The following is a 26,038-nucleotide window of genomic DNA, read 5'->3' on the forward strand; positions in this document are numbered from 1 at the left end:
TCCGGCATAAAAGGATTTGCTGATCCTCAGAATGTCGGACCGTGATGACTTTACTGAGCCGTCTTCTTCCTTCAGGCTGCTGATCACAGAGCGCTCTCTGTGTACCTTTTGGAAGAAGAAACGTGAGCACGTCTCATCCTGCTCCACGGAGCGGACCCTGGAACGGAAGATGATCTTGGAGGCCTCCGAGGCAAAGTGCGAGGCTTGCTGGCCCTTCACCTCTTGGAGCTCCTCCTTGACATCGACCCCCATCGACTGCAGCCGGAGCAGATTCTGCATCTTTTTCTGGAGTCGGGACATTTCCCTCTGTTCCTTTCTAGCTTTCTGGGTGCCTTTGCGGATGAAAAACCTCTTGATGCTTCCCTTGATCGCTTCCCACCAGTGTGTCAGGGACTCAAAGAGGGGTTTCACGGTTCTCCAACCTTTGTAATCCCTCTTGAGCTCCTCAATGTTCTCTGGGGTCAGCAGTTGCACATTTAGCTTCCATGCCCCCCTGCCCACCCTCAGGTCCTTCTCCAAGTGGCAGTCCGCCAGTAGGAGGCAGTGGTCAGAGAAGAACACCGGCTTGACCTCGGTGGATCTGACTGTGAATGCACGGGACACAAACAGGAAGTCTATCCTGGAACGAATGGACCCGTCTGGCCGCGACCAGGTGTATCTATGCTGCGCTCCGTCTGCAGGGTTGCTGAAGACGTCGTGCAGCTTGGCATCCTTGACTGTTTCCATCAGGGATCTGGACGTAGCGTCCAATCTGCTTCCGGCCCTGCCGGAGGTTTAAACCAGTTTATATTTCACCTCTTTTCTATTTTTACTTGGCAATGTAATTTACATGCCCACAGCCCCAACAGTCCACATTTTTACCACTTCAGCAAAATCCCAAATAGGAGAATCTCAGTGTAATTTCTAAATTAAGTACACTAAACTTATCCACATATCGACCCCGCTATTTCCAAATCCTGGTAATCTTAGTAAAGTGACAGGAATGTTCCTTAACCAGTTAGAGTATTCAGATTAGAGAACATTCTTTTCGTATCAGGCATGCCCAGAAAGTTTTTTTGAAGGAATTTTAACAAGTGTTTAAAACTCACATTTTAGCAGCTGGTTTGTTACATACAACTTTATGAAGTCACATACTGAACAAAAAAAACACTTGGAACTGCAACTCTTAAAAACTATCAGATCATTTAAAACTTTTCTGCTTCAGGTTTCTGTGTAACCAGTGAGGGAGAAAAAGGGGGTCTCAGTTTTCAACTTTCCTTCCAACTTATCTGATGGTTCAGTCAGCCTCCAGTGGTACTTTCTGACTGATATGTGGTGAGATCACATTGCAGACCTCCAAACACAGTAAAAAAAGAAATGTGAAATGCTGACAAGGGGTACTAATTTTCTTTTTTGCCTTTAGTTGTGCGCACACAAGGATTTTTTTGGAACAAAGTCTAAATGGGGTATAGACCCAAAAGGGATCTTGGAGTACAGATACAAAAATGCAAACATGGCATTGGAATTCATTTCTCGAGGCACAGCATTCAAAAGCATAGAAGTTGTGTTAAACTTATATCAAATCTTGAATAGACCACACTTGGAATTAAGATGCACAATTCTCATCTCCATATTAAAAAGAGAATAGAAGTATTGGAGAAAATGCAAAAAAGATTTACAAGAACAATACCAGACAGAGAGTTTGAATGTCAGCAAAGAACAAGCTGAGGATTTCTTTTTGAGAGGGGAGACTAAGAGGTCTTTAGAATTATGAAGGAATCTGATAGTGTAGATCGAGAGATGTTTCACCTAAGGAGGAGAATCCAAAATTAGTGCCCATAAATACCAGATGGTCACTAAGAAATCAAATAAGGAGTCCAGGGGAAACTTCTTTAACACATAAAGTGAACAAACCCACCAGAAAAAGTTAGGCAGTGCCCCTTCTAGCAGAGTGAATTTTTAAACAACATGTTAAGTCTCTATTACTGCCAATCAACCTCTCTCGTACCAAAAGTGAATTTTTACAAGTGTGGAGTCACATTCCTTTAGCTTTTAATCACGGGAGATTTTTAATAATCAAAAATTTTAAATGAAATTTTAACTTTTTGTCTCTTACCTCTCTTTCTCTATCTTAATTCAATTACAAATCAGGTACGGAAAGTAACTATTCTAACTTACACTACCTGGTTCAAACTCTGTGCGCCTAACGATTCTTCAATTTGATAGATTAAGAGGAGATAAAAAAGTTATATGAGGTCTTGTGGCACAATGGGTAGCGTCCTGCCTCCGAGCCAGAAGATCCTGGTTCAAGTCCTGCCCAAGGACTTGATGGCCAAGAAAGGCACATTCATAACGTGGCCGAATACATTAAGCATCAACCTGTAAATCTTTCCAATACATGCCAATGGCAAGCGTAAGATTTCTGGTCAGCCATGTAATGTTCATGCAACATGTAATGCACAGTTCCATGTGATGGAAAGAATGTTGGGGCCTCTATCATCACTATCTATAGCTCCAAACTACAATGTGCATGTAAAAAGTGCATGTCACCAAAGTAACTCGGACAATCTGAGTAAACTATAACACATCACCACCAAAGTTGTTGTTACAACAAGTTGTATACCCTGTTCAGATTCCCAAAAAATGAGCACCCACGCCAAAATGGTTTACTAAAATCATATTAGGCTCCAATGCAAAAGCCCACAGAATTCCTGTAATTTTAAAAAATTCATTCTTGGAACATAGGTGCTACTGACAAGGCCAGCATTTATTGCCCACCCCAATTGTCCTGAGAAGATGCTTGTGAGCCACCACCTTGAACCATTGCAGTCCATGTGATGTAGGCACATCCACAGTGCTATTAGGGAGAGAGTTCCAAGATTTTGACCCAGCGACAGTGAAGGAACGGCAATTTGGTTCCAGGTGAGAATGGTGAATGGCTTGGATGGGAACTTGCAATATTGTAATGAACGGCCAGTGCCGATCGTTTATCCCAAAATCTGAGCCATAATGGATGAACCACTGCTTTGGAGTTTGTTTATAGTGACCAGGTGGTTTTTTTTGTTTTAAAAAAGGGCAATATTGGGAAGAATGAGATGGAGAAAGAAGCTGCCTTTGCCTTAGCTCGGACAAAACGTATGAGAGCAATTAATCTACAAACCAAATAAAACCGAATAGGAAAGATAAAACTTTTGCCAGGGCTATGGACGGGGGAAAGAAATTCACAAAATCTTATTCACTATGCTAAAAAAGATGTTACTTTCTGTATCACAGTGTGCTACAATTAGCCATGCTGTGGGTTTATGATCAGGTGAGCAAATTAAGAGAATTCAGAGTACAGCAACATAGAACTTAAATCAATAAGATCTCACAGCAAGTACAATTTTCCCATAAACTCAAAAATAATTTTCCTAACCCAATTGTTGGCATCAAATTGAAAAGCATACAACCAAAGAACAGAATGCTTAGTGCCGGCAAGCTTTACACTTGTAGCAGGAGCAAACTGCTGCACAGTCCTGGAAGCAACGTGGGTCAGGAAGCCTGGAAAAACTCAGCAGGTCTGGCAGCATCTGCGGAGAGGAACACAGTTAGTGTTTCGGGTCCATATGACTCTTCATACTCTTATGAAGAGTCATATGGACTCGAAACATTAACTGTGTTCCTCTCCGCAGATGCTGCCAGACCTGCTGAGTTTTTCCAGGTATTCTTATTTTTGTTTTGGATTTCGCTTTTAAAAGTTTTTTGCTTTTATCTTAGGTCAGGAAGCTATCACTTGCCTGAAAACATGCTATTTCCTATCTGGATTAGATCACTTCCAAAATAACAAGGAGTTATAGCTCTTCTCTGTTAAAAGCTGTAAACTGTAAAAAAAAATTAAGCATGCTCACCACTGCACACTAAAAATAACTTAGAATTTCAACATTTCCTTTTTAATTGTTTAGTACAATCTATTTGTCAGGTGTCTTAATGGTGCAATTCTGCATGTGAAAACTTCTATATGTTGCGATACAAGCCCTCATGCATCCTTCATCTGATTTTATACACAGTAGTTTGGTACGATTGTTGATGGAATTGAAATAGTGGTGGGAAATCAGCAAAATTAAGGATTCGTCTTTGTAAAATTTCTTGCACACATCTACATCACAATTTTGTTCTCTCTCACCGGTTATTCAAATCATAATAGGCAAAACCTTAGATCCCCAATTTCAATTTTTATCATATTTTAGCAAAAATAATTTCTAGAGGGGGAAACAAGTAGCCAATAAAAGTCAGGGCAGTTCCACATTCCCTATACATTCCTAAAAAGAAATCAAACAGCATATTTAAAAAACCTACACAAAGTTGGTGCCAGCAGTTCTTCCTTCCCACCCGCTACATCCCCCACCTAAAGCTGTACATCGTGCTGGAGAGAAGCCTAGATTCTGTTACACCTTCGTCACAACCTCATGTCATGATCCCTGTCCAACTAGAGGGCTGCCTATGCTCCAAAGTCTCCCTATACCAAATCCCCCAGCCCAACACTCTGACCCACATTGTGTGACAGCGCACGTTCCAAAGAAAATGAGGAATCCAATACATATAAAGGTTTAAAATCATTTTAAATTGACAAGTTTGATGTGTCTTATTTGTAAACAAACATCTGTAAATGTGATCTACGGATCACAAAATGTTTCACTGGCACTTTCTATCACAATATCTTTTCAATTGTTGTTTGAAACAATATTTTTGTTCACATATACTAATCCTTTAAGAAGGGGCTGCAATTTACACTTATGGAGTGCCTTTAATCGAACAAGCAGCCTAAGGTGCATACAGAAATCAGAGGGCACAGCGGAGGTTGGAGAAGAGAAAATATTAGGGTGCTGCTCAGATTTAATTAATTTATATGACTGATTATGCAAAACACATGTAACTTAACTTTTCTATATCTCTAGCCACAGATTCCCAAAATTAATTTGTAGAAATGCCATTCTTAATAGATTTTGGTCCTTGTTGTTTCCTGCTCCTCTTCACTTTCACTTTCCGCATCCACCATCCACCTTCCCTGGACCCCGCTCCCCTCCAGCTAGTTTCTTTTGTAAAGAAAGGGTTAACGGACTGACCATGAGTTCAGAGCAGTGTTTCTTATGTGGAAACCAGATGAGTGCAATACTTGATAATTGCATCAATGCTTGTTAATTGCAATGCTACTGTCAAATTGAATAGAACAATATCAATTGAATAGATAAAAGCAAAAAACTGCGGATGCTGGAAATCCAAAACAAAAACAAAAATACCTGGAAAAACTTAGCAGGTCTAGCAGCATCTGCGGATAGGAGCACAGTTAACGTTTCGAGTCCGAATGACCCTTCAACAGAACTAAGTAAAAATAGAAGAGAGGTGAAATATAATCTGGTTTGGGAGGGGGTGGTGGGTGGGACAAGAAGAGCTGGATAGAGGGATAGTGATAGGTGGAGATAACCAAAAGATGTCACAGACAAAAGGACAAAGGAGGTGTTGAAGGTGGTGATATTATCTAAAGGAATGTGCTAATTAAGGGTAGAAAGCAGGACGAGCAAGGTACAGATAGCCATAGTGGGGGTGGGGGAAGGGATCGAAACAGGCTAAAAGGTAGAGATAAAACAATGGATGGAAATACATTTAAACATAATAATGGAAGTAGATGGGAAAAGAAAAATCTATATAAATTATTGGAAAAAACAAAGAGGGGGAAAATCGGAAAGGGGGTGGGGATGGAGGAGAGAACTCATGATCTAAAATTGTTGAACTCAATATTCAGTCCGGAAGGCTGTTAAGTGCCTAGTCGGAAGATGAAGTGCTGTTCCTCCAGTTTGCGTTGAGCTTCACTGAAACAATGCAGCAAGCCAAGGACGGACATGTGGGCTTGAGAGCAGGGTGGAGTGTTAAAATGGCAAGCGACAGGGAGGTCTGGGTAATACTTGCAGATAGACCGAAGGTGTTCTGCAAAGCGGTCACCCAGTCTGCGTTTGGTCTCTCCTTTGTAGAGGAAACCGCATTGGGAGCAACGAATGCAGTAGACTAAGTTGAGAGAAGTGCTTGTTCTCACACTGAACAATTTCTCCTTAAACTCCTCACACTTCCTCCAAATAAAAGGTATGACTATGGGTACCCGCGTGGGCCCCAGCTATGCCTGTCGCTTTATGGGGTATGTGGAACATTCCTTGTTCCAGTCCTACTCTGGCCCCCTCCCACAACTCTTTCTCCGGTACATCGATGATTACTTCGGTGCTGCTTCATGCTCTCGTCTGGACCTGGAAAAATTTATTAATTTTGCTTCCAATTTCCACCTCACCATCATTTTCACATGGTCCATCTCTGACACCTCCCTCCCTTTCCTTGACCTCTCTGTCTCAATTTCTGGTGATAGACTGTCCACCAATATCCATTACAAGCCTACCGACTCCCACAGCTACCTCGACTACAGCTCCTCACACCCCGCTTCCTGTAAGGACTCCATCCCATTCTCTCAATTCCTTCGCCTCCGTCGCATCTGTTCTGATGATGCCACTTTCAAAAACAGTTCCTCTGACATGTCCTCCTTCTTCCTTAACCGAGGTTTTCCACCCACGGGGGTTGACAGGGCCCTCAACCGTGTCCGGCCCACATCCCGCACATCCGCCCTCACACCTTCTTCTCCCTCCCAGAAACATGATAGGGTCCCCCTTGTCCTCACTTATCACCCCACCAGCCTCCGCATTCAAAGGATCATTCTCCGCCATTTCCGCCAACTCCAGCATGATGCCACCACCAAACACATCTTCCCTTCATCCCACCCTGGCGGCATTCCGCCTCCGGGACACCCTGGTCCACTCCTCCATCACCCCCTGCACCTCAAACCCCTCCCACGGCACCTTCCCATGCAACCGCAGAAGATGCAACACCTGCCCCTTTACTTCCCCTCTCCTCACGGTCCAAGGGCCCAAACACTCCTTTCAAGTGAAGCAGCATTTCACTTGCACTTCCCTCAACTTAGTATACTGCATTCGTTGCTCCCAATGCGGTTTCCTCTACATTGGAGACCAAACACAGACTGGGTGACCGCTTTGCAGAACACCTTCGGTCTGTCCACAAGTATTACCCAGACCTCCCTGTCGCCTGCCATTTTAACACTCCACCCTGCTCTCATGCCCACATGTCCGTCCTTGGCTTGTTGCATTGTTCCAGTGAAGCTCAACGCAAACTGGAGGACCAGCACCTCATCTTCCAACTAGGCACTTTACAGCCTTCAGGACTGAATATTGAGTTCAACAATTTTAGATCATGAGCTCTATACTCCATCCCCACCCCCTTTCCGATTTTCCCCCTCCCTTTTGTTTTTTCCAATAATTTATATAGATTTTTCTTTTCCCACCTACTTCCATTATTATTTTTAAGTGTATTTCCATCCATTGTTTTATCTCTACCTTTTAGCCTATTTCGATCCTTTGCCCCCACCCCACCCCCACTAGGGCTATCTGTACCTTGCTCGTCCTGCTTTCTACCCTTAATTAGCACATTCCTTTAGATAATATCACCACCTTCAACACCTCCTTTGTCCTTTTGTCTGTGACATCTTTTGGTTATCTCCACCTATCACTATCCCTCTATCCAGCTCTTCTTGTGTCCCGCCCCCCCCAAACTAGATTATATTTCACCTCTCTTCTATTTTTACTTAGTTCTGTTGAAGGGTCATTCGGACTCGAAACATTAACTGTGCTCCTATCCACAGATGCTGCTAGACCTGCTGAGTTTTTCCAGGTATTTTTGTTATCAATTACATAGAACTGTTACTTCTAAAATCAACAGAGGCTGATTGAAACCAGACAGGTATTCACAGGAGGGACTCCTTATATGGCTATGCCAATGGAAGACAACTTGGGAACATGCTAACCAAACAACAGCCGATCATGCACCCAACTAACAAATCTGCATCCAGAAGAGGATTGCGCACAAACTCTTCCAAAAATTGTATTCTGGACGCAAACCCCTGGAAAAAAAAAAGGCCCCACATGGGAGTGCTCAAGGAGGAAGACAGAACACACCTTTCGATTGGCAGTGCTTCAAAAGAAGACAGAAGATACATATCAACAGCAAGAGTCCCAGTGAAATAAGCCAGAAGATCTCAGTCAAAGGTCACTCCTAAGAGACCTACAGTCATCTCAGATTGACCATCTGAGGAATAATCGAATGACTTACTTGAAATTGTTTTGTTTAAAATTCTCAATAAAAAGGTGCTGGATTTACTTTGGGATTGTTTCGATCATAATTCTCGGTCTCCAAACTTAGAGGTAAAATAATATACAATTTCAAAAATTGTTTGGGATTTTAATTATATTCAAATTGCATCTACGTTACTGATAACAAATAATACCTAGGAGACCACAGACAAGACAGACAAGAACACAGTCCCTGAATTTCCTTGGGACTTTCTGCCACTGCACTGCCATAACTTTTGTCAGAAGAAACCCCATTTACCTCACACATCTGACCAAGTTACGCTGTTGAGGCAACAAAGTCCAGAGAAACTCAGCATCATGATGTTTATTCAAGGTACTGCTTTAGAACTGGCACATGACACAAGGTGGCCTTCCCTTATTTTCACTTCGTTGCTATCACTACCTACTGATGCAGTACCTATGTAATCCTAAGGCTGTCTACCAATTTTAAATTTATAATGGTTACAGGTACTGCATCTCCCTTTAAAATGCTTTACTTTGGATCATTTCAACTTTCAGGAAAAACTGTTGAATTAGTAAAATAATGATGAAACAAGATATGTTTTAAGATTTTAAGACTGTCAAGAAGTAGTGATTCAACTCATCTCCTGATTCCCTAAAACCTGCTCATCATCTATATGGCACAAGTCAGGAGTCTGATAGAACACACTCCACTTGCCTGGATGAGTGCCACACCAACAACATTCAAGAAGCTCAACTCCATTCAGAGCAAAGCATCCCATCCACCACCTGAAACATTCACTCCCTCCACTACCGTCGCACAGTGGCAGCAGCATGTACCCATTTCAAGATGCACTGCAGCAACTTGCCAAGCCTCCTTCCCAACCAGCGGCCTCTACCACCTAGGAGGACAAGGGCAGCAGACAGATGGGAAAACCACCATCTGAAAGTTCCCCTCCAAACCACATGCCAAACTGACTTGGAACTATATCATCATTCCTTCACTGTCGCTGGGTTAAAATCCTGGAACTCCCTCCCTAATAGCACTGTGGGTGCACCTACATCACCATGGGTATACCCACATCACAGAAGATCAAGAAAGTGGCTTATCAGCACCTTAAGAAACATTAAGGATGATAAATAAACGTTGGCCTTTCCAGCGACGCTCAAATAAAAAACTCCTTGTGAATTCTGGTATAGTACAGCACAGTGCTATTCTGAAATTCTTTTCAGTGAACTGGAAATAGGGGGGAAAAAAATCCTAAATGCTGGAATTTCCAGAGAATTAAAAGAAAATGTTTGCTTTAAGTCAGGAATTTGTTGTTGTGTTACAAACCAGAGATAAAAGACGACTCAATGCACAATATGACAGAATAGCTTTAAAAACCCACAGTAAGAAATCTTAGAACCGCATCTGAATCTAAAGGGAAATTCAACTTTGTTCAGAGCACAGATTTCATTATCCGAAACCACAAAAGCAAACCCACATCCTCACCATTAAAATTACATATAAAGAAAAAAACATTTTATTTTCAACTTCTCAAATAATATGCGTAATTGAGAAGCTGAAAAAAATGTTTCATTTTCAGCTTCTCAAATAATATGCATAATTTGAGAAGTTTTTGTATTAGTTTTCTTTAAAAGCTTTAAATGTGATGCAACATATGCGGAATTTTTTTATACAAACTTACCTTTGTACACAACACCCTGCACATAAGTAAACAAATCATTCCGTGAAGTGCTTAGTAGCCACCTTATATAAATTGTGCCAGGGTTCAGTCACCTAATTTTCCTTTCTTTCCTATTCCACCCATGATTCGGAAGGATCTCGAATTTGTCATCATAAGAAATGCCCACCAAACAGTGTCACCCAAGTAAATCCCTTCCAATCAGGGAACCGAATATGTGTGGCTATTCTGCAGATGGCTTTTTGACTGGTCAAATAAGAATATATTCTATGAAGTAGAAAACATTTTAAATAATACTAATGCATTTTGTGAAGTGGAAAATGAGAATGCATGCTAGACTGAAAGCACTTTCTTCCGAAGAATACCATTGTCATTATGGTAAAAATGAATTTTTTTTTTCAATTAACTGTATTAAAGCGCTGGATTTTCTCAGACAGATAATCTAGCCTAGATTCCTTCCACAGCACCTTGTAATGGTAAATAAATAAAATAAAGTAGTTAGTTAACTTGAAGAACTCTTCACTGAACCAGGATTTAATTCAATAGTTCTCACAAGTGGCAATTCTTATTTTACAAGACAAAAATAGCACACATCAGGAAACTAGCATACAAAGCTCAACAGCTAGACTAAATACAGATGTCAACACAGTTCAATATGGAATTTGTCATTTCCTCACATGACTACTTTCCTTAGACAATAAGAGATTGGAACAAAAGCAACCCCACAGGCAAAAAATGTTTAGAAAACCTTTAATGTGTGGACTTAATCTTGGCTTCTCTCTAGCAACATCAAGCTCAGGCGACTTGTCAGGTCTTTGCGCTGTAATCATTTTATCATGTTAAGAATTCAACTCGCCATTGCTCTTTGTGAAATTGTGGTTCATTGCCTGTCTGACATCCTGTCACAATCTAATAGCATAAACACAGTGTGGGGTCAAGAGAGGTGGAGAGGTAGAAATCAGTATAAAAATATATATGAAAGTGACTCCATGTCTGCAGATGATATCAAGGGGCAGTATGTGATTAAGAAAGGAGCATGGATCTGGGGTGACTTCCAAGCTGACTGTGCAGGTAGTGAAGAGGAGCTATCACCAGAGATGTGCTGGTGAGGGCCATGGGGGAAAAAGACAGAGATAAATGGGGTGGTCAATGACGTCAAAGACTGTAGAGAGGCTGAGAATGACAAGGAGAGATACTACATCATAGTCAGTCACAGGGGCTGCCATTTGTGATTATGTTTGGGGCTTTTAGTGATATTGGAAACAAATTACTTCGGAAATATCTCCAATTTACAGTATATGAACTTTTCTTAAAATGCAAATTTACAGTGTGATGTATGTGCAATTTTTAAAACTGCTTTTGCTCAAGAGGGCAACTTTTGATCCATAATTAAGGTCTCAAAGAAGACTGCAAGGGACAAAAAAAAGACTTCAAATGCAGTTTAGGATACAGTCTGCCAGAGTTTATAATGGAGAACAGGTCAAGTTAAAATTACCCTATTGCCTACAAATTTTTAAAACACCTACATGGATGAGTCTTTGATTATTTGTTTATTGGATTTTTGGTTTATATTTAAAAATAGAAGAAACAGTAACTCAGGTTGGAATTTTCCAGCCCCCCCACCCACCCCTCCTCTCCAGTGGCCGGGCCATCAAGCCACTGATATCTATCACGTCAGTGGGACCGGAAGATCCTGCCAGCGTGAGGAGCTGGAAAATTCCACCCTCAGTTTCTGCACAATTAGTTCGTAGATATTACTATAAAATGGGTATAACTCTAGTACCTAGCTTAATGATGTTTTAAAGAAAACAAGCAAGTAATGCACAATTGTATTCAGCATTTTCAAACTCAAGATTTCGGAATAAGAAAAAAAACTTGCATTTATTTGCAAGAGCTGTTCAGTACTCTGTTTTAAATGTTACATATCATCTGCATTCATTTCTAAGCTTTATGTTTGAAAAGCCACAAATTGTTTTAAGTAACCTGTCTCTGATGTGAATCAAAAAAATAAAAAATTCTGAACATTAAAAAGGAAAATGATAAACCTAAATAACAAAATCAAGTGCAAATATATCTATAATCTAATTCTTAGCAGACGTCATGTGTCTGAAGTATGAATTTCAGTTTTTATACCTTCTACAAGTCTTAAAAACCAATTCTAAGCTAAAAAACCTACAAAAGCTAATCAAAACCTTTCCTGCAAGCTGAAGAGAGCTCAGCTGCCAAGGGTTTTTGAAATGACCATTAAATATAACTCATATTATTGCAAGAGTGCCTGACTTCCTGTGTCTCACATCTCTATAATCAGCAGTTTAGCCTCCAAACTATTAACATAACACCTCATTTCTGTACAAGATTCCATGAAAATGTGCATCATAGCTGCATATCAGACTAAAGATCTGGTTTAAATTGAATTTAAAAACCACCTGTCTTTAAGAATTCCAAAAATGCCAGGAAGGAAGGTTTTCTTTTTTAAAAAATGCAACAATGCTGTAATTTACAGAGCTGAGTTCAAGTGACTTCAACACACCCTTTATTGCTATTTGAATCCGTCACAGTTCAATGTTGGGCAATTTGAGTAAACACAATTTTCCAGTTAAAACATGTCTAAAAAAAATCATTGCACAGTCTGCTTTTTATTAATAAATGACATAGCTTTTGTAGTCAAGATGAAGTGTTGGCATTCACAATTGTAATTTGACATACAGGAATAAACAATTTTGAAATTCAAAATTAAATAAAACCATCTGCTGGAAAAAGGCCCATGCAAAATGATAAAGTATGTCTCTTGGGTCACAGGAATTGAATGGCATCAGCATTACAAGGAGGCCTGCATGCATTTGCAAAAGATTTAGATTTGCCACATTAGTTACTTGGAAACGTAGTAACCAGTGAGGAGGATAGTAACAGGCTTCAAAAGGACATAAACACACTGGTAAAATGGGCAGACACATTGCAAATTAAATTTAAATACTGTACAGATGTGTGAAGTGATGCATTTAAGTAGGAACAATGAGAAGCATTGCAAATTAAATAGTACAATTTTAAAAGGGGATGGGGGAACAAGGAGACCTTGGAAGGTATGTATACAAATCTTTAAGGTAGCAGGATAAATTACACAGGAAGACTACAAAAATGGGGTTGCTGTCCTTTGAGTAGGGAAGGCAAAAGAGGGACGTAATAGAAGTGCTCAGAATCATCATGAAAGGGTTCTGATAGAGGAAATAAGAAGATACTGTAGAAAGGTCACTAGCCAGAGGACACGGATTTACAATAGTTACCAGAAGAACTTGAAAAGGGACTTTTCTTGTTACACAGGAAGTCGTGATCTGGAATGCACTGCCTGATTCAAGAATAACTTTCAAAACTGATTTGGATAAATACTTGAAGTGCAAAAATGTGCAGGGCTATTGGGGAAGGGCAGTGTAATGGAACTAATTGGATAGCTCTTTCAAAGAGCAGACACAATGGTCAAATGGCCTCCTGTGCTGTCTCATGATTCTATGATTTGAACTGCACAAAAGGCAGCAACATCCCCTTGCACATCGATTGCATTTGTCCACAATTCTGTACATATAATAAGTAAATATGTGCGCTATTTGGTCTCTAAGGCAAATAACTTTAGTTATATTTATTATTTTGATATTTTATATATTAGAAAGAGGGGAAACAAGCATGTTGGTTGTCATCTTCCAAAATTTTGTAGATTCTGGATCAGTCCCGCCAGATTGAAGGATGGCAAATGTAACCCCACTATTTAAAAAAGAGGGAGAAAACAGTGAATTACAGACCTGTTAGCCTAACATTAGTAGGAAAAATGCTAGAGTCTATTATAAGGGATGTGATAACAAGACACTTAGAAAACATCAACAGGGTTAGACAAAGTCAACGTGGACTTATGAAAGGAAAATCACGTTTGACAAACCTACTGGAGTTTTTTTTTTGAGGACGTAATTAAAGAGTAGGTAAGGGAGAACCAGTGATTGTGATGTATTTGGATTTTCAGAAAGCTTTTGATAAAGTCCCACATAAAAGAGGTTAGTGTGTAAAATCAAAGCACTTGGGATTGGGGTAACATATTGGCATGGATTGAGAAATGGTTATCAGACAAGAAACAGAGTAGGAATAAACCGGTCTTTTTCGGAGTACAGGCAGTGACAAGTGGGGTACCACAAGGATCAGTGCTTGGGCCCTAGCTATTCACAATATATATCAATGATTTGGATGAGGGAACCAAATGTAATATTTCCAAGTTTGTAGACAACACGAAACTTGTTGGGAATATGAGCAATGAAGAAGGCGCTAAGAGGTTTCAAGGTGAAATAGACAGGTTGAGTGAGTGGACAAATACATGGCAGATGCAGTATAATGTGGATAAGTGTGAAGTTATCCACATCAGTAGGAAAAACAGAATTGCAGAGTATTATTTAAATGGTGATAGATTGGGAAATGTTGATGTACAAAGGGGCTTGGATGTCCTTGTGCACCAATCACTGAAAGCAAGCAGGCCAATACAGCAAGCAGTTAAGAAGGCAAATGGTATGTTGGCCTTCATTGTGAGAAGACTGGAGTACAGGAGCAAGGATATCTTACTGCAGCTGTACAGGGCCTCGGTGAGACCACGCCTGGAGTATTGTGTGCAGTTTTGGTCTCCTTGCCCAAGAAAGAATATACTTGCCATAGAGGGAGTGCAGTGAAGGTTCACCAGACTGATTCCTGGGATGGCAGGATTGTCGTATGAGGAGAGATTGGGCTGACTAGGCCTGTATTCACTGGAGTTTAGGAAAATGAGAGATCTCATTGAAACATGTAAAATTCTGACAGGGATGGACAGACTGGATGCAGGGATGATATTTCCTCTGGCTGGGGAGTCTAGATATGAGGTAGACCATTTAGGACTGAGGTGAGAAGAAACTTCTTCACTGAAGGTGGTGAACCTGTGGAATTGTCTACCACAGAAAACCGTGGAGGCCAAGTCATTGAATATATTTAAGAATGAAATAGATAGATTTCTAGACTCTAAAGGCACTAAGGGGTCTGGGGAGCGTGTGGGAGTACGGCATTGAGATAGAGGGTCAGCCATGATCATACTGAATGGCGGAGCAGGCTCAAAGGGCCGAATGACCTACTCCTGTTCCTATGTTTCTACAAGTGTGTTGGTTATATATGGGTGGAATTTCCTGTGGGGGCACAATTGGAAAGTTACACCTGAAATTGCACCCATTCATGCATCAATTTTGCTGATGTCTATTTACATCAAATAACCTGCGAATTTCATTATCAGAATCATAGAATTGTTAAGCGCTGAGGGAGACCATTTGGCCCATCCTATCTGCACCAGCTCTTCAAATGAGCAATTCACCTAGTGCCATTCCCCTGCCTTCCCCCTGTAACCCTGTACATTCTTACTCTTCAGACGGAGAGGAGGTGGTGTAGCAGTATTGTCACTGGACTGGTAATCCAGAGACCCAGAATAATGGTCTGAGGACCCTGGTTCAAATCCCACCATCTGGAATTTAAAGTCTAACGATGACCATGAAACGATGGTCAGTTGTCATAAAAACCCATCTGGTTCACTAATGCCCTTTAAGGAAGGACCTACATGTGACTCCAGACCCACAGTAATGGGGGTGACCCTTTAATGCCCTCTGAACAAGGGCAATTAGGTATGGCCTAGCCAGCGACATCCACACCCCATGAACGAAATAAAATGATAATAGTCTCTTCTTCTTAGGCACAGAGGATGATTTTCTTCCCCTCCAGGGGCCTTAGATGACTAAGAAGTCCAGTGCTGGATCCGCACACTCTGCCACACGTGGGGCAGGTAGTGTTTGATGAGGCGGATGGATGGGATGCTCAGATTTTGGTACGGTCCCTCCACTGTTTGCCCTTGACCTCCACCTGGGCCTGGCAGACACATTCAAAATGATTGGCACATTCACAGATGCCTCTTCTCCAGTTTAGACGGTCTTGAGCAAGAGATTCCCACAAATCGGTAGGGATGTTGCATTTTTTCAGGGAAGCTTTCAGGACATCCCTGAAATGTTTCCTCTGCCTTCCTGGTAACTGCTTGCCGTGACGAAGCTCGGAGTAGAGTGCTTGTTTTGGGAGCCTTGTGTCAGGCACGCAGTCGATGTGGCCCATCCAATGTAGATAATTAGCCATCACCAGTGCCTCGATGCACTGGCACACTGGAGGCAATACTGAGTTATCATCATCGTCGGCCCGAGAGAGGACACTGATATTGGAGCGCCTATACTGCCATTGAATTTGCAGGATTTTGCGGAGGCATCACTGGTGATATTTCTCCTGGGAATTAAGTGTCTGCTGTATGTTTTCCATGTCTCTGGCACATACAGGAGGACAGGTAGCACTGCAGCCCTGTAGACCAAAAACCTTGTGCCGTGCTTGAGGTCTTTGTCATCAAACATTATTCCTCAGTAAGCCGAAAGCTGCACTGGCACACACTGGAGGCAATGATGAGTTTCATCATCGATGTCTGCTCTCGCTGAGAGGAGGCTCCCAAGGTATGGGAAATGATCCACACTGTCCCATGGTTGACCGTGGATCTTGATAGTAAGCTGGGTGGGAGGGGGAGGGAACCAGAGTGTTGCATTGCAGGAGCGAGCTGGGAGAGGACCTTTGTCTTCCGGATGTTTAGCCTAAGGCCCATTCTTTCATACTTCTCCATGAATGCATCAACAATAGTTTGGAGCACAGCCTCTGAGTGAGTGCATATGCAAGCATCATCAGCGTACTGCAGCTTGATGACAGAGGTCAGGATGATCTTGGTTCTGGACTGGAGGAAGCGTAGGTTAAATAGTTTCCCGCTCGTCCTATAGAGTAGCTCCACTCCGGCAGGGAGCTTTATGGAGATGGGGTGAAATGTTGCAGCAAGGAAGATGACCAAGAGCATTGGTGCGATGACACAGCCTTGCTTGACCCCAGTTTGCACTCGTATTGGGTCGGTGACAGATCGACTGGTATGGATCACGGTAAGGATCTTCAAAAAAGGAGACAAGACCAACTGCCGCAACTACTGAGGTATCTCTACTGTCCGTCACAGGGAAGGTCATTGCAAGAGTCCTTCTCAATTGCCTTCTCCCCATAGCTGAAGAGCTCCTACTAGAGTCACAATGCGGATTCCGTCTATCAAGAAGCGAAGTGGGGCCTTCACAGCAAGACAAGTCCAAGAAAAATGCAGAGAATGGCAGCAATCTCGATTCACGGCCTTCTTTGACCTCACAAAGGTCTTCGGCTCCATCAACCAGGAGGTATTATGGAGCGTACTCCTCAAATTTGGCTGCGCGCAGAAATTCGTCACCATCCTCTGCCTGCTGCACGAAGACAACAGTCTAATTCCCTGTTGAGTGCTTCGATTGAACCTGCCTCCACCACACTCTCAGGCAGCACATTCCAGACCTTAAGCACTCACTGCGTGAAAATGTTCTTCCTCATATCACTTTTGTTTCTCTTGCCAATTACTTTAAATCTGTGCCCTCTCATTCTTGATCCTTTGACAAGTGGGAAGAGTTTCTCCCCATCTACTCTGTCCAGGCCCCTCATGATTGAAAACCTCTATCAGGTCTCCTCTCAGCCTTCTTTTCTCCAAGGAAAACAGTCCTAACTTCTCCAATCTATCTTCATAACTGGAGTTCCTTATCCCTGGAACATTCTCATGAATCTTTTCTGCACTCTCTCCAATACCTTCACATCATTCCTTAAGTGCAGTGCCCAGAACTGGACACAATATTCCAACTGATGCCGAACTAGTGGCTTACACAAGTTCACACTTGCTCATAGTCCATGTCCCAAAAAGCTCATTATTAACCACTCTCTCAACCTGTCCCGGCACACTGTGTTATGATACATGAGCAAAGAGGTTGAAGTGAAAGTTCAGGAAAGACTGTGGAAGTTTAGAGTTGGTAGAGGGATGATTAAAGCACTTCATTGAGATATTACAATTATAACAAGATAAATGGTGAATATTACTTCAAAAGGAGCAAAAGGCATAAATGGAAATTAGTGACAAGCAACCTTAGAACAGATATCTGCTCAATTCTTTGAGTGCCATTTTGGTGCTATGTTTAGAATATTTACCTCCAGAAGCAAAGGTACTGGGCTTGGCAAAATACAATCAGTGCCAGTAGAAGAGTCAGAGGATTTGAAGGGTGGGTTTAGGAGAAAGAAAAAATTTTGCATTTCACAATCTCAAGACTTCCAAAGTTAGTTCTTTTTTTTTTTAAACAGGCCATGAAGTAATTTTGAAATGTAGTCTAAATGTAAGGTTAAATGTTCTTTAAATGTCTCATCAGGATACACAAGAGAACATAAAAATTGGCGTAAATAAATATGAACTCAATCTAAAATAAAGAGGCCAAAACGCTGAACTCAACATAATTTTCATTCTCAAAAGAAGGAACATGAAGTTTCAAGCTATCTAACCATTATTGATATACAAATGTGCACAACACATTGGCCTGGAATTATCTCTGCTGGTGTAACCCAGAATTAGACCTGAAAATGCCCCTTTCCAGCACCCATTCTGCCACTGTCAAACTGAATGTAAATTTCCTGCTAATCTCATTAAATAGAATATGCCTAAACATAGTTTCAACTTTTTCAACTAATCATGCATAATAAGTACAGTATATTTAAGAATCAACAAGTCAGGAAAACAATGTTACTTAATCAATATAGTGCAGTCTCAAGAGAAGATACAAAAAAAGTTCAAAACATATTAAAGAAACATAAAAAATGACCTTTTCCTGTTACTCCTGAAAATTTTGTTACAGGTGGAGATGTGGTCAGGTGAAGGGATCAATAAACAATTATTAAAGATCACAAAGATTTGGTCATACTGTAGTTGGGCACATAGCTCACTTACACCCAAAATTCCACAAATTTTAAGCCACATATTTGGTTTCCGCCCAGGTTAAACACATATCCAGACAAAGGTCGCAGGAAATTGTTGCAACTTTTAATGTGGCTTACATCAAGGTCATTAAATGTATCCAGAGAAATAGGAAACAGAGTTGATCTGGCCACACAAAAAAAATCAAATGTAATTAAACACTTCAACTATTACTTTTCTGGACTTGATTTTACACCTGCTTTGAACCTGCTTATCTTCAGGAAATTTGCATGTGTGGCTCTTAAGCCTGGAGAGCAACTGAGTATTAATTCGAGCTGAAACGCATTTAAGTACAGGGATCAACAGTAACAACAACTTCACAGGATCACAGACTTTAACACTTTAGAAAGGATGTAAAGGCATTGGAGAGAGTGCAGAAAAAGATTCACGAGAGAGGTTCCATGGATGAAGAACTTTAATTATGAAGACAGATTGGAAAAATTAGGACTGTTTTCCTTGTAGAAAAGAAGAGAGGAGATTTGATAGAGGTATTCAAAATCACAGGAGGTCTGGACAGTAGATAAGAAGGAACTGTTCCCACTTGTGAAAGAATCGAGAACGAGAGGGCACAGATTTAAAATAATTGGCAAAGGAAGCAAAAGCAACGAGGAAAAACTTTTTCACACAGCAGGTGGTTAAGGTCTGGATTGCACTGACTGAGCGTGTGGTGGAAGCAGGTTCAATTGAAGAATTCAGAAAGGAATTCGACTGTTACCTGAAAAGGAAGGATGTGCAGGGTTACCGGGAGAAGGCAGGAGGATGGCACTAAGTGAACCGCTCATTCTGGGAGCCGGTGCAGACAGGATGGGCTGATTGGCCTCCTGCACAGTAACAATTCTGTGATTCTGAACAACTTGTATTTAATGTAATAAAAATGTCCCAACGTGCTTCACATGAGCAATATAGAACAAAATATGACACTGAGCTGCATGAGAAAATATTAGAGCAGGTGATAAAAAGAAACTTCTTTAACCAAGCTGAGGAGCATCTTGAATGAGTGTTTAAAAAAAAGAGAAAGTGGAGGCATATGGCTATTACATGTGCAACACCATCGCACCAGAGCTTACTCAGTCTTTTACACTGGGTATTTGTCTTCCTTACAGTTATATTTATCTCTGGACATAAATACACAGGAAATTCCACCATTACATGGTTTTGGCATTGAAATTTAGTCTCAACTAGTGAAGTAAAGCACATGTTTTTTAAAGCAGGATTGCAACAACAGCCACGGGTAAAAGCCATAGTGCAGCCATATACACACACATGCATAATTCAGCAGTATAATAATTGAGAGAGTATCTTTTTGCCCCTTCTATACTGGCTCAATTCTCTATCCTTCTCTCCCCCACCCCCCTTTTTTTTGGAGCCAAATGAAAAAGAAAATGGAGCACCATGTAAAGACAGCTGCCTATTCACTGGCTCATGTTTTGCACCCCTGCCCAAGACTGATATCACAAAACCAAAACAAATGAACCATTAAACATGCCAAAAGGTTGCATGGAATTTTAAAGATAGCAACACAGAGGTGCGTCAAAGTTAAATACCAAATGCTACTTACAACTAATTTCCCAAAACAATTTTATTACTACATTTTCATCAATTTTGCATTATTCAATTACACCAATACCAATAGTAGTTGTTTGAAAAGAAACACAAATCTCTGTAAATATTATGAAGCACGCTAGTATTAGCTTAAATGCAAACCCTATTATGTTTATGTTCTAGTCATTAATCATAATTATTGACAACCAGAACAAAACAAAATGAGTTTGTTGGCCAAGCTCCTGAAGGAATAACATCTTCAGGTATCACTTCATTTTTAAACAACTGCAATTGTAATTACAGAAACCATATGCAACACAATCGCTCAGATCCATGCCAAGAAAAAATTATACCATTGATATATAATCCTACTGCACAACGAGGAAACTTGAAAGGTTGCAAGTCAATAATATTCTCAACTGTGGGATGTCAGGTTCCTGCTCAGTAAAGATGCCAGAATGATCAATTAGCAGAACCCTTAACTTGATAAGGACAGAAAACTAGAATTCCCTCAAGTAATTTGGAGCTACAATAAGTTTCAAAGTTGAACACCTGATCAAATCAAGGTGAGAGTTAATTTTAATTTTTTTTTAAGTACTTACACCAAAAGTATCTCTGCGAATTCCTTTGTGGTTTCTCAACCAACATCGGCTGAGCTCATTCAACTCAAGGATTGGCTGCACTTTCAACCTCACGGTATCTCCAGATTGACGGATCATCTCAACTATTTCATCTCGTGATTTATTTTCAACATTCTTACTGTTAATTTCCACCAGTCTGTCACCCGGCATCAAACCCAATGCCAGATCTTTGGTACCAGCCCCAGGCTCTGCAAAGTGAACCATTCTACGGTAAACCTGCCCATCAGGTCCTCTGTCCAGCATGGTAGTTCTCCGCAAAGAGAATCCAAAGTCTCCTGTATTTCTTCTTTGCAGTACAAGCTCTCTGGGTTCTGTAGGTAAAGGTGGTACCACAGGAGGAAGCCGTAGATCAGCAGCAAAACTTTTATCCACAATTTCCGGAATCTGAGTATTAGGACTTGCTAGTAACACTGTATCCGACATATTTTTTGGCATTGCCTCTAGATACCCCAGTAGTAAGCCTTCATTTCTCATTTCTACTTGTGGTGAAGGAGTCACAGAATTTTCTGATGGAGTTGACATTTCTGAAGTCTCTTCTCGGCTCTTTTGTGAAAAAGAGAACCTCTTTACTAGTTGGACTGAATTCTGTTTAGCAAGAGAGCCAAACAAAGCTGCTCTCTGAAGTACAGATCCCTTCAAACTACTCTCATCAATTTTGAGGTCATCACTGGAACTGGCAGTACTCAACTGCTCGGAATCAAAAATCATGCTTCCTCTGTTACTAACAGTGTCTGAATCAATATCAGTAAGATTGAGATCTGAACTACTAGCTACCTTTATTGGTATAGGAGCTGAAATTTCCAGTTTAGTCTTTGATTCCCGCTTCGAAGATCGATTCAAATTAAAGAGTCCTCGACGAAGACCAACTTCCTCGAGACTTTTCAATTCTGCTACAGACATTTTCTCCCGCTTTTCCTTCTTTTCTTTCTTTTCCTTTTTATCTTTGTCTTTTTTAATTAAGTTAAACATTTTCAATGTTTACTTTTGGGTGCAAATTATTGACGAGTGAAAAAATAATTAATAAAGATAGAATCTTTTGATGATCCAGCTGCAATCAGGGACAGGTCACTTTTCTTCTTAAACAGGTATGACCAAATGTAATGCTGTGTGTCTGAAATGAAATCAAAACGATAGTTACAACAGAAATACATATAACTCTATTCAGTACTCAATTTCAATGTCCATTTTACTAAAATTACATTCAAGTTACTATTTCAAATAAGAAAACTTATTATCCACATCACCTCAATTACAAACAGCATAATAACAAATTATAAAAATTAATATGCATCCAAATGTATAATTATCTTTTAACTTCTCAAATAGTTAATTTGCTAGACTTGCTGGTCAGTACAGGTACAAAGCTGTGGCTCAGTTCATAGCACCCTCACCTTTGAGTCAGAAGGTTGTGGGTTCATGTCCCAATCCCGGAAAAAAAAAAGTCAAGAACTGTGAATGTACTCGAAAGAGTTACAAATCATGTAGACCAGAAAGGTCCTAAATTCACTGCCTTGATCTGTGTAGAGGTAATTGATCTCAGGCAGGTAACTGGTGGAACTGCCACAATTGGCAGGTGCTCTTTAGCTATGGGGAAGAGGAAGCAAGCTATAGCCAAGTTTCCCTCAATTATCATCCTCAATAAATCCTGATGAAAAAAGATATCTATGTGGATGCCAATTGAGCAGTGGCTGAGGTTTGGCTGTGATAGCTCTCCGCAGTTGAATTTACCATCTGTGCTCATAAATGAAGAACAGTCACGGGTGAGGTACCAACAGGTAGTGGCACTTACAAAACCATACACAAATCTGAACAGAAAAGACCCTGTCTGACCAAATTCCTAGACTTCTTTAAGGAAGTGACAACCCAGGTCAACTGTGGCAAGTCTGTGGGGATTTAGAATGGTTAAGAAACTGATAGAAGGGTGGTGTAAATGGAGAAGAGCTGAGGTGGTGTGTCAGGACTCAGTGCTACGGCCACTGCAGTTTCTAATTTACAAATGATCTGGATTCAAAAACTCAATGTAAAGGTGCCAAGCTGCACAATACCAAAGCAAGAAAGGCAGCAGAATTAATGGAGGAAGCACTGAAATTACAGAAGGTGTTGGACAAAATATGTAAATGAACAGGACAGTAGCATTTAAAATTTAATGCAAACAGGTGTAGAGTGCTACACATAGGAAGAAAAAGTAGTTAACATGCAAACATCATGGACAAAGTTAAAAATAGCAAAGAATGCACCCAAGAGATACTTAGTGACCAACCAATAAACCAAACAAAGCAGTGCAGCAATCAAAAGTCCACAGGATATTAAACTCCATAGTAAAAGCAGTGAAAAACAAGTCAAAGGAGGGAACAATCAAACTTTATATTGCTCCAGTCAGGCCAGATTCTACACATTACATCCCTTTTGGGTTGCAAGAAACTAGACTGATCCCAGTGTTGTGGTAGGTGGTAGAAAGTCAGTTATGAGAAAAGACTAAAGAAGCTTGGGCTTTTCAACCTAGAAAGATGGTGTCCAAGAGATGACCTAATAGTGGTATACAAGATGGTTAAAAAGGTAAAGAAAAAGTTAAACTTGAATATAATTCAAAATTAAACTAAGTAGCAGAATTTGGAGACAGGCTCAAACCAGTAAAAGGTAAATTTAAGACAGGTGACAGGAAAATTTTCTTCATGTAAGAGTGATGAATAAGTGGCATAAACCTCAGCTAGAATAATGATGGCAAAAACCTTGAAATTATTTAACAACTAGATATAGGATATATCAGGATCTAGGTAAATGGCCCTCTTTGTCCATAATTTGTGATCTTCTGAGTCAACATACATCAGGAAAGGAGGAAAAAAAGGAGTACCATGATCCTTTTGAAAATAAATGATTAAATGATACAATTTCAACTTGCTTATGACAGTTTTAATTATATTTACAGCAATGATTGCTAATAGCAATAGCTATCATAAAAGGATTCATTAATAATTAGAAGTTCAGACACATCAATAAATGCATACATAACACAGAAACAATACATTGTGTGTTACATCCTTCACATTTCAAGGCTCAGCAGCTCCTGAGCCAGTATCCCTAATTACATGAATGTAGAAAAATGGAGAGAACAAAAGAATGTTACTTATAAGTTTATATGTGGTTCTTTTTCCTTTAACAAAGGAGACCTGATGGCAAAATCATTACCTGTATTATCCTATTCTGATGCACGATAATCCAAATATTAAGCGGTCCTTCCCCCATCAAACGACAGTACAGTTTTTATTCAACATATTATTTGGTCTACTTAAATTATCTGGTCATCTTTCAGGAACAATAGTTGAAAACCTTCACAAAATATTTTTAAAACTAAACTAAGACTTGTGCAACTATGGCAGATTATAATTAGTGCCATTTCCATGCTTCACAATAATACAAACTTCCCTAATTTCAGATTATATTTGTACAACGCAATTGGAAGCAGATAGTCATAAATCATTGGCCTAAGGGGTATAGGACCAGCAGGAAGTCTTATAATATTTCAAGACAAATGGCATTTTTACACTGGGGGAATATGTATTTTACAGTAAAATTGTACATACATCAATAAAGAATATATTGACAACTTCAAAACAAATTACAAAGGGAACATGCCCCTCAGGACCTCAGGACTTTCCCATCTGCTCCCAATAACACTTCACTCCTTTGTGGTTCAAAAATCTGTCTAACTCAGCCTTGAATATGTTAAAATAACCCAGCCGCCACCGCTCTCTGGGGTGAAGAATTCCAAAGATTAATGACCCTCGAGATGAAATTCCTCCTCCTCGTCTCCGTCTTAAATGGGAGACCCCTTATTTTGAAACTGTGTGCCCTACTTTTACATTCCCTCATGAGGGAAAACATCCCCTTAGCATCTACCCTGTTAAGCCCCTTCAGAATCTTATGTTTCAGTGAGATCACTTCGTATTCTTTACATTACATATTTTGCTACAGCCAAACTGGCATCAACATGGTTTGCATGCAGTTTCAGTTTTACATTAACCACATTTTTTTCTTCCTTTTAAACAACAGCACCATCTATACCAGCAGAAATCCCAATATTCTTGCATCAGAAACAGTTACAATTTCCTCATCTGCATCCACCAAAAAAAAAACAATACATGCGACAGAACATCATTTAGGTTCACCATTTTGATTTTACTGTCCATATGGTGTATGCATAGCTTACCTTACAGGCCAACAATGATGGTCTCTACACTCCCACCCTCAACATCAGGTCAAGTCCACAACCAGAACAGCAAAATCATAAATGTGATCAAAAATTAAGTCACACTGATATCTTCTGAAAAGCTAAATGCACAGGCTCCAATTGCTTCCAAATTCATTCCACAGAACATAAAAGCCTCATAATTGTTACACTATAAGATTATCATATTTTGGGATTGTAGCTTTAAATTTAAGGTTACTAAAAGGGGTCATGTGACCTGAGTCTTCCTGACAGGAAGCCTGGATGCTTTGATTGTTAGAGATCAAAGGAAGGCTTAGATTGCTTTACTGAGAAGAAGGTGCAAGGTATTTATGCTTGGAGACAATGGCAACATTTACAATGAGCAAACTCTGAGTATTCCTAAGTCCAAGAAAGGTGTTAAAAGATATTGGGTGTACGCAATCCATTATAAGATGAAAAAGAATTGGGGTCAAAGATAGCTAATCAGCAGTTCTACCTGGACACAAGGTTAATGTATTTCACGTTGCCATGGGAAGAGAGCCAAAGAAGCCAGGTTACAGGCTTCCCTACAAATCAATAAATATCACAGACAGACGGCAGTTCTGTGTAGTCAGCTGAGAGAAAGACTGTTTTGGCTTTGCGAGCTACCACAGCCAGGTGGGGTAGGGAGACAGACTCTAGTTGAAGAGTCACGTCATACAGCCATCTAAGGATTTCGGGAGATTCGTCCTGACATGGCCAGGGGGATGAACAATCACTGAAGCAGGCTTTACTCCTGGGGGTAGATTTAAGAAACACTTGGAAAACTGAGGAAAAGGTCTGGTGATGATCACTCAGTTATTACTCAGTGAAGCGGGGACATGGGAACCTACTGGAAGCCAGGAGCAACT

The 26,038-nt window shown here is 40.4% G+C and overlaps 1 protein-coding gene across 3 annotated transcripts in view; it reads right to left on the minus strand.

Moving 5' to 3' along the window:
• The window catches only part of myo18ab (myosin XVIIIA b), a 257,823-nt gene that overhangs the window by 226,441 nt on the left and 5,344 nt on the right, over positions 1-26,038 (minus strand). For all 3 annotated transcript variants that reach the window (XM_078547990.1, XM_078547989.1, XM_078547979.1), the window contains exon 2: positions 20,903-22,052. In XM_078547990.1, the coding sequence (XP_078404116.1) occupies positions 20,903-21,910 (1,008 nt within the window). In that variant the 5' untranslated portion in view covers positions 21,911-22,052. The remainder of the gene's footprint in view (positions 1-20,902; positions 22,053-26,038) is intronic.

The sequence above is a fragment of the Cetorhinus maximus genome, chromosome 9 (assembly GCF_964194155.1).
Source record: "Cetorhinus maximus chromosome 9, sCetMax3.hap1.1, whole genome shotgun sequence".
NCBI classification, from domain to species: domain Eukaryota; kingdom Metazoa; phylum Chordata; class Chondrichthyes; order Lamniformes; family Cetorhinidae; genus Cetorhinus; species Cetorhinus maximus.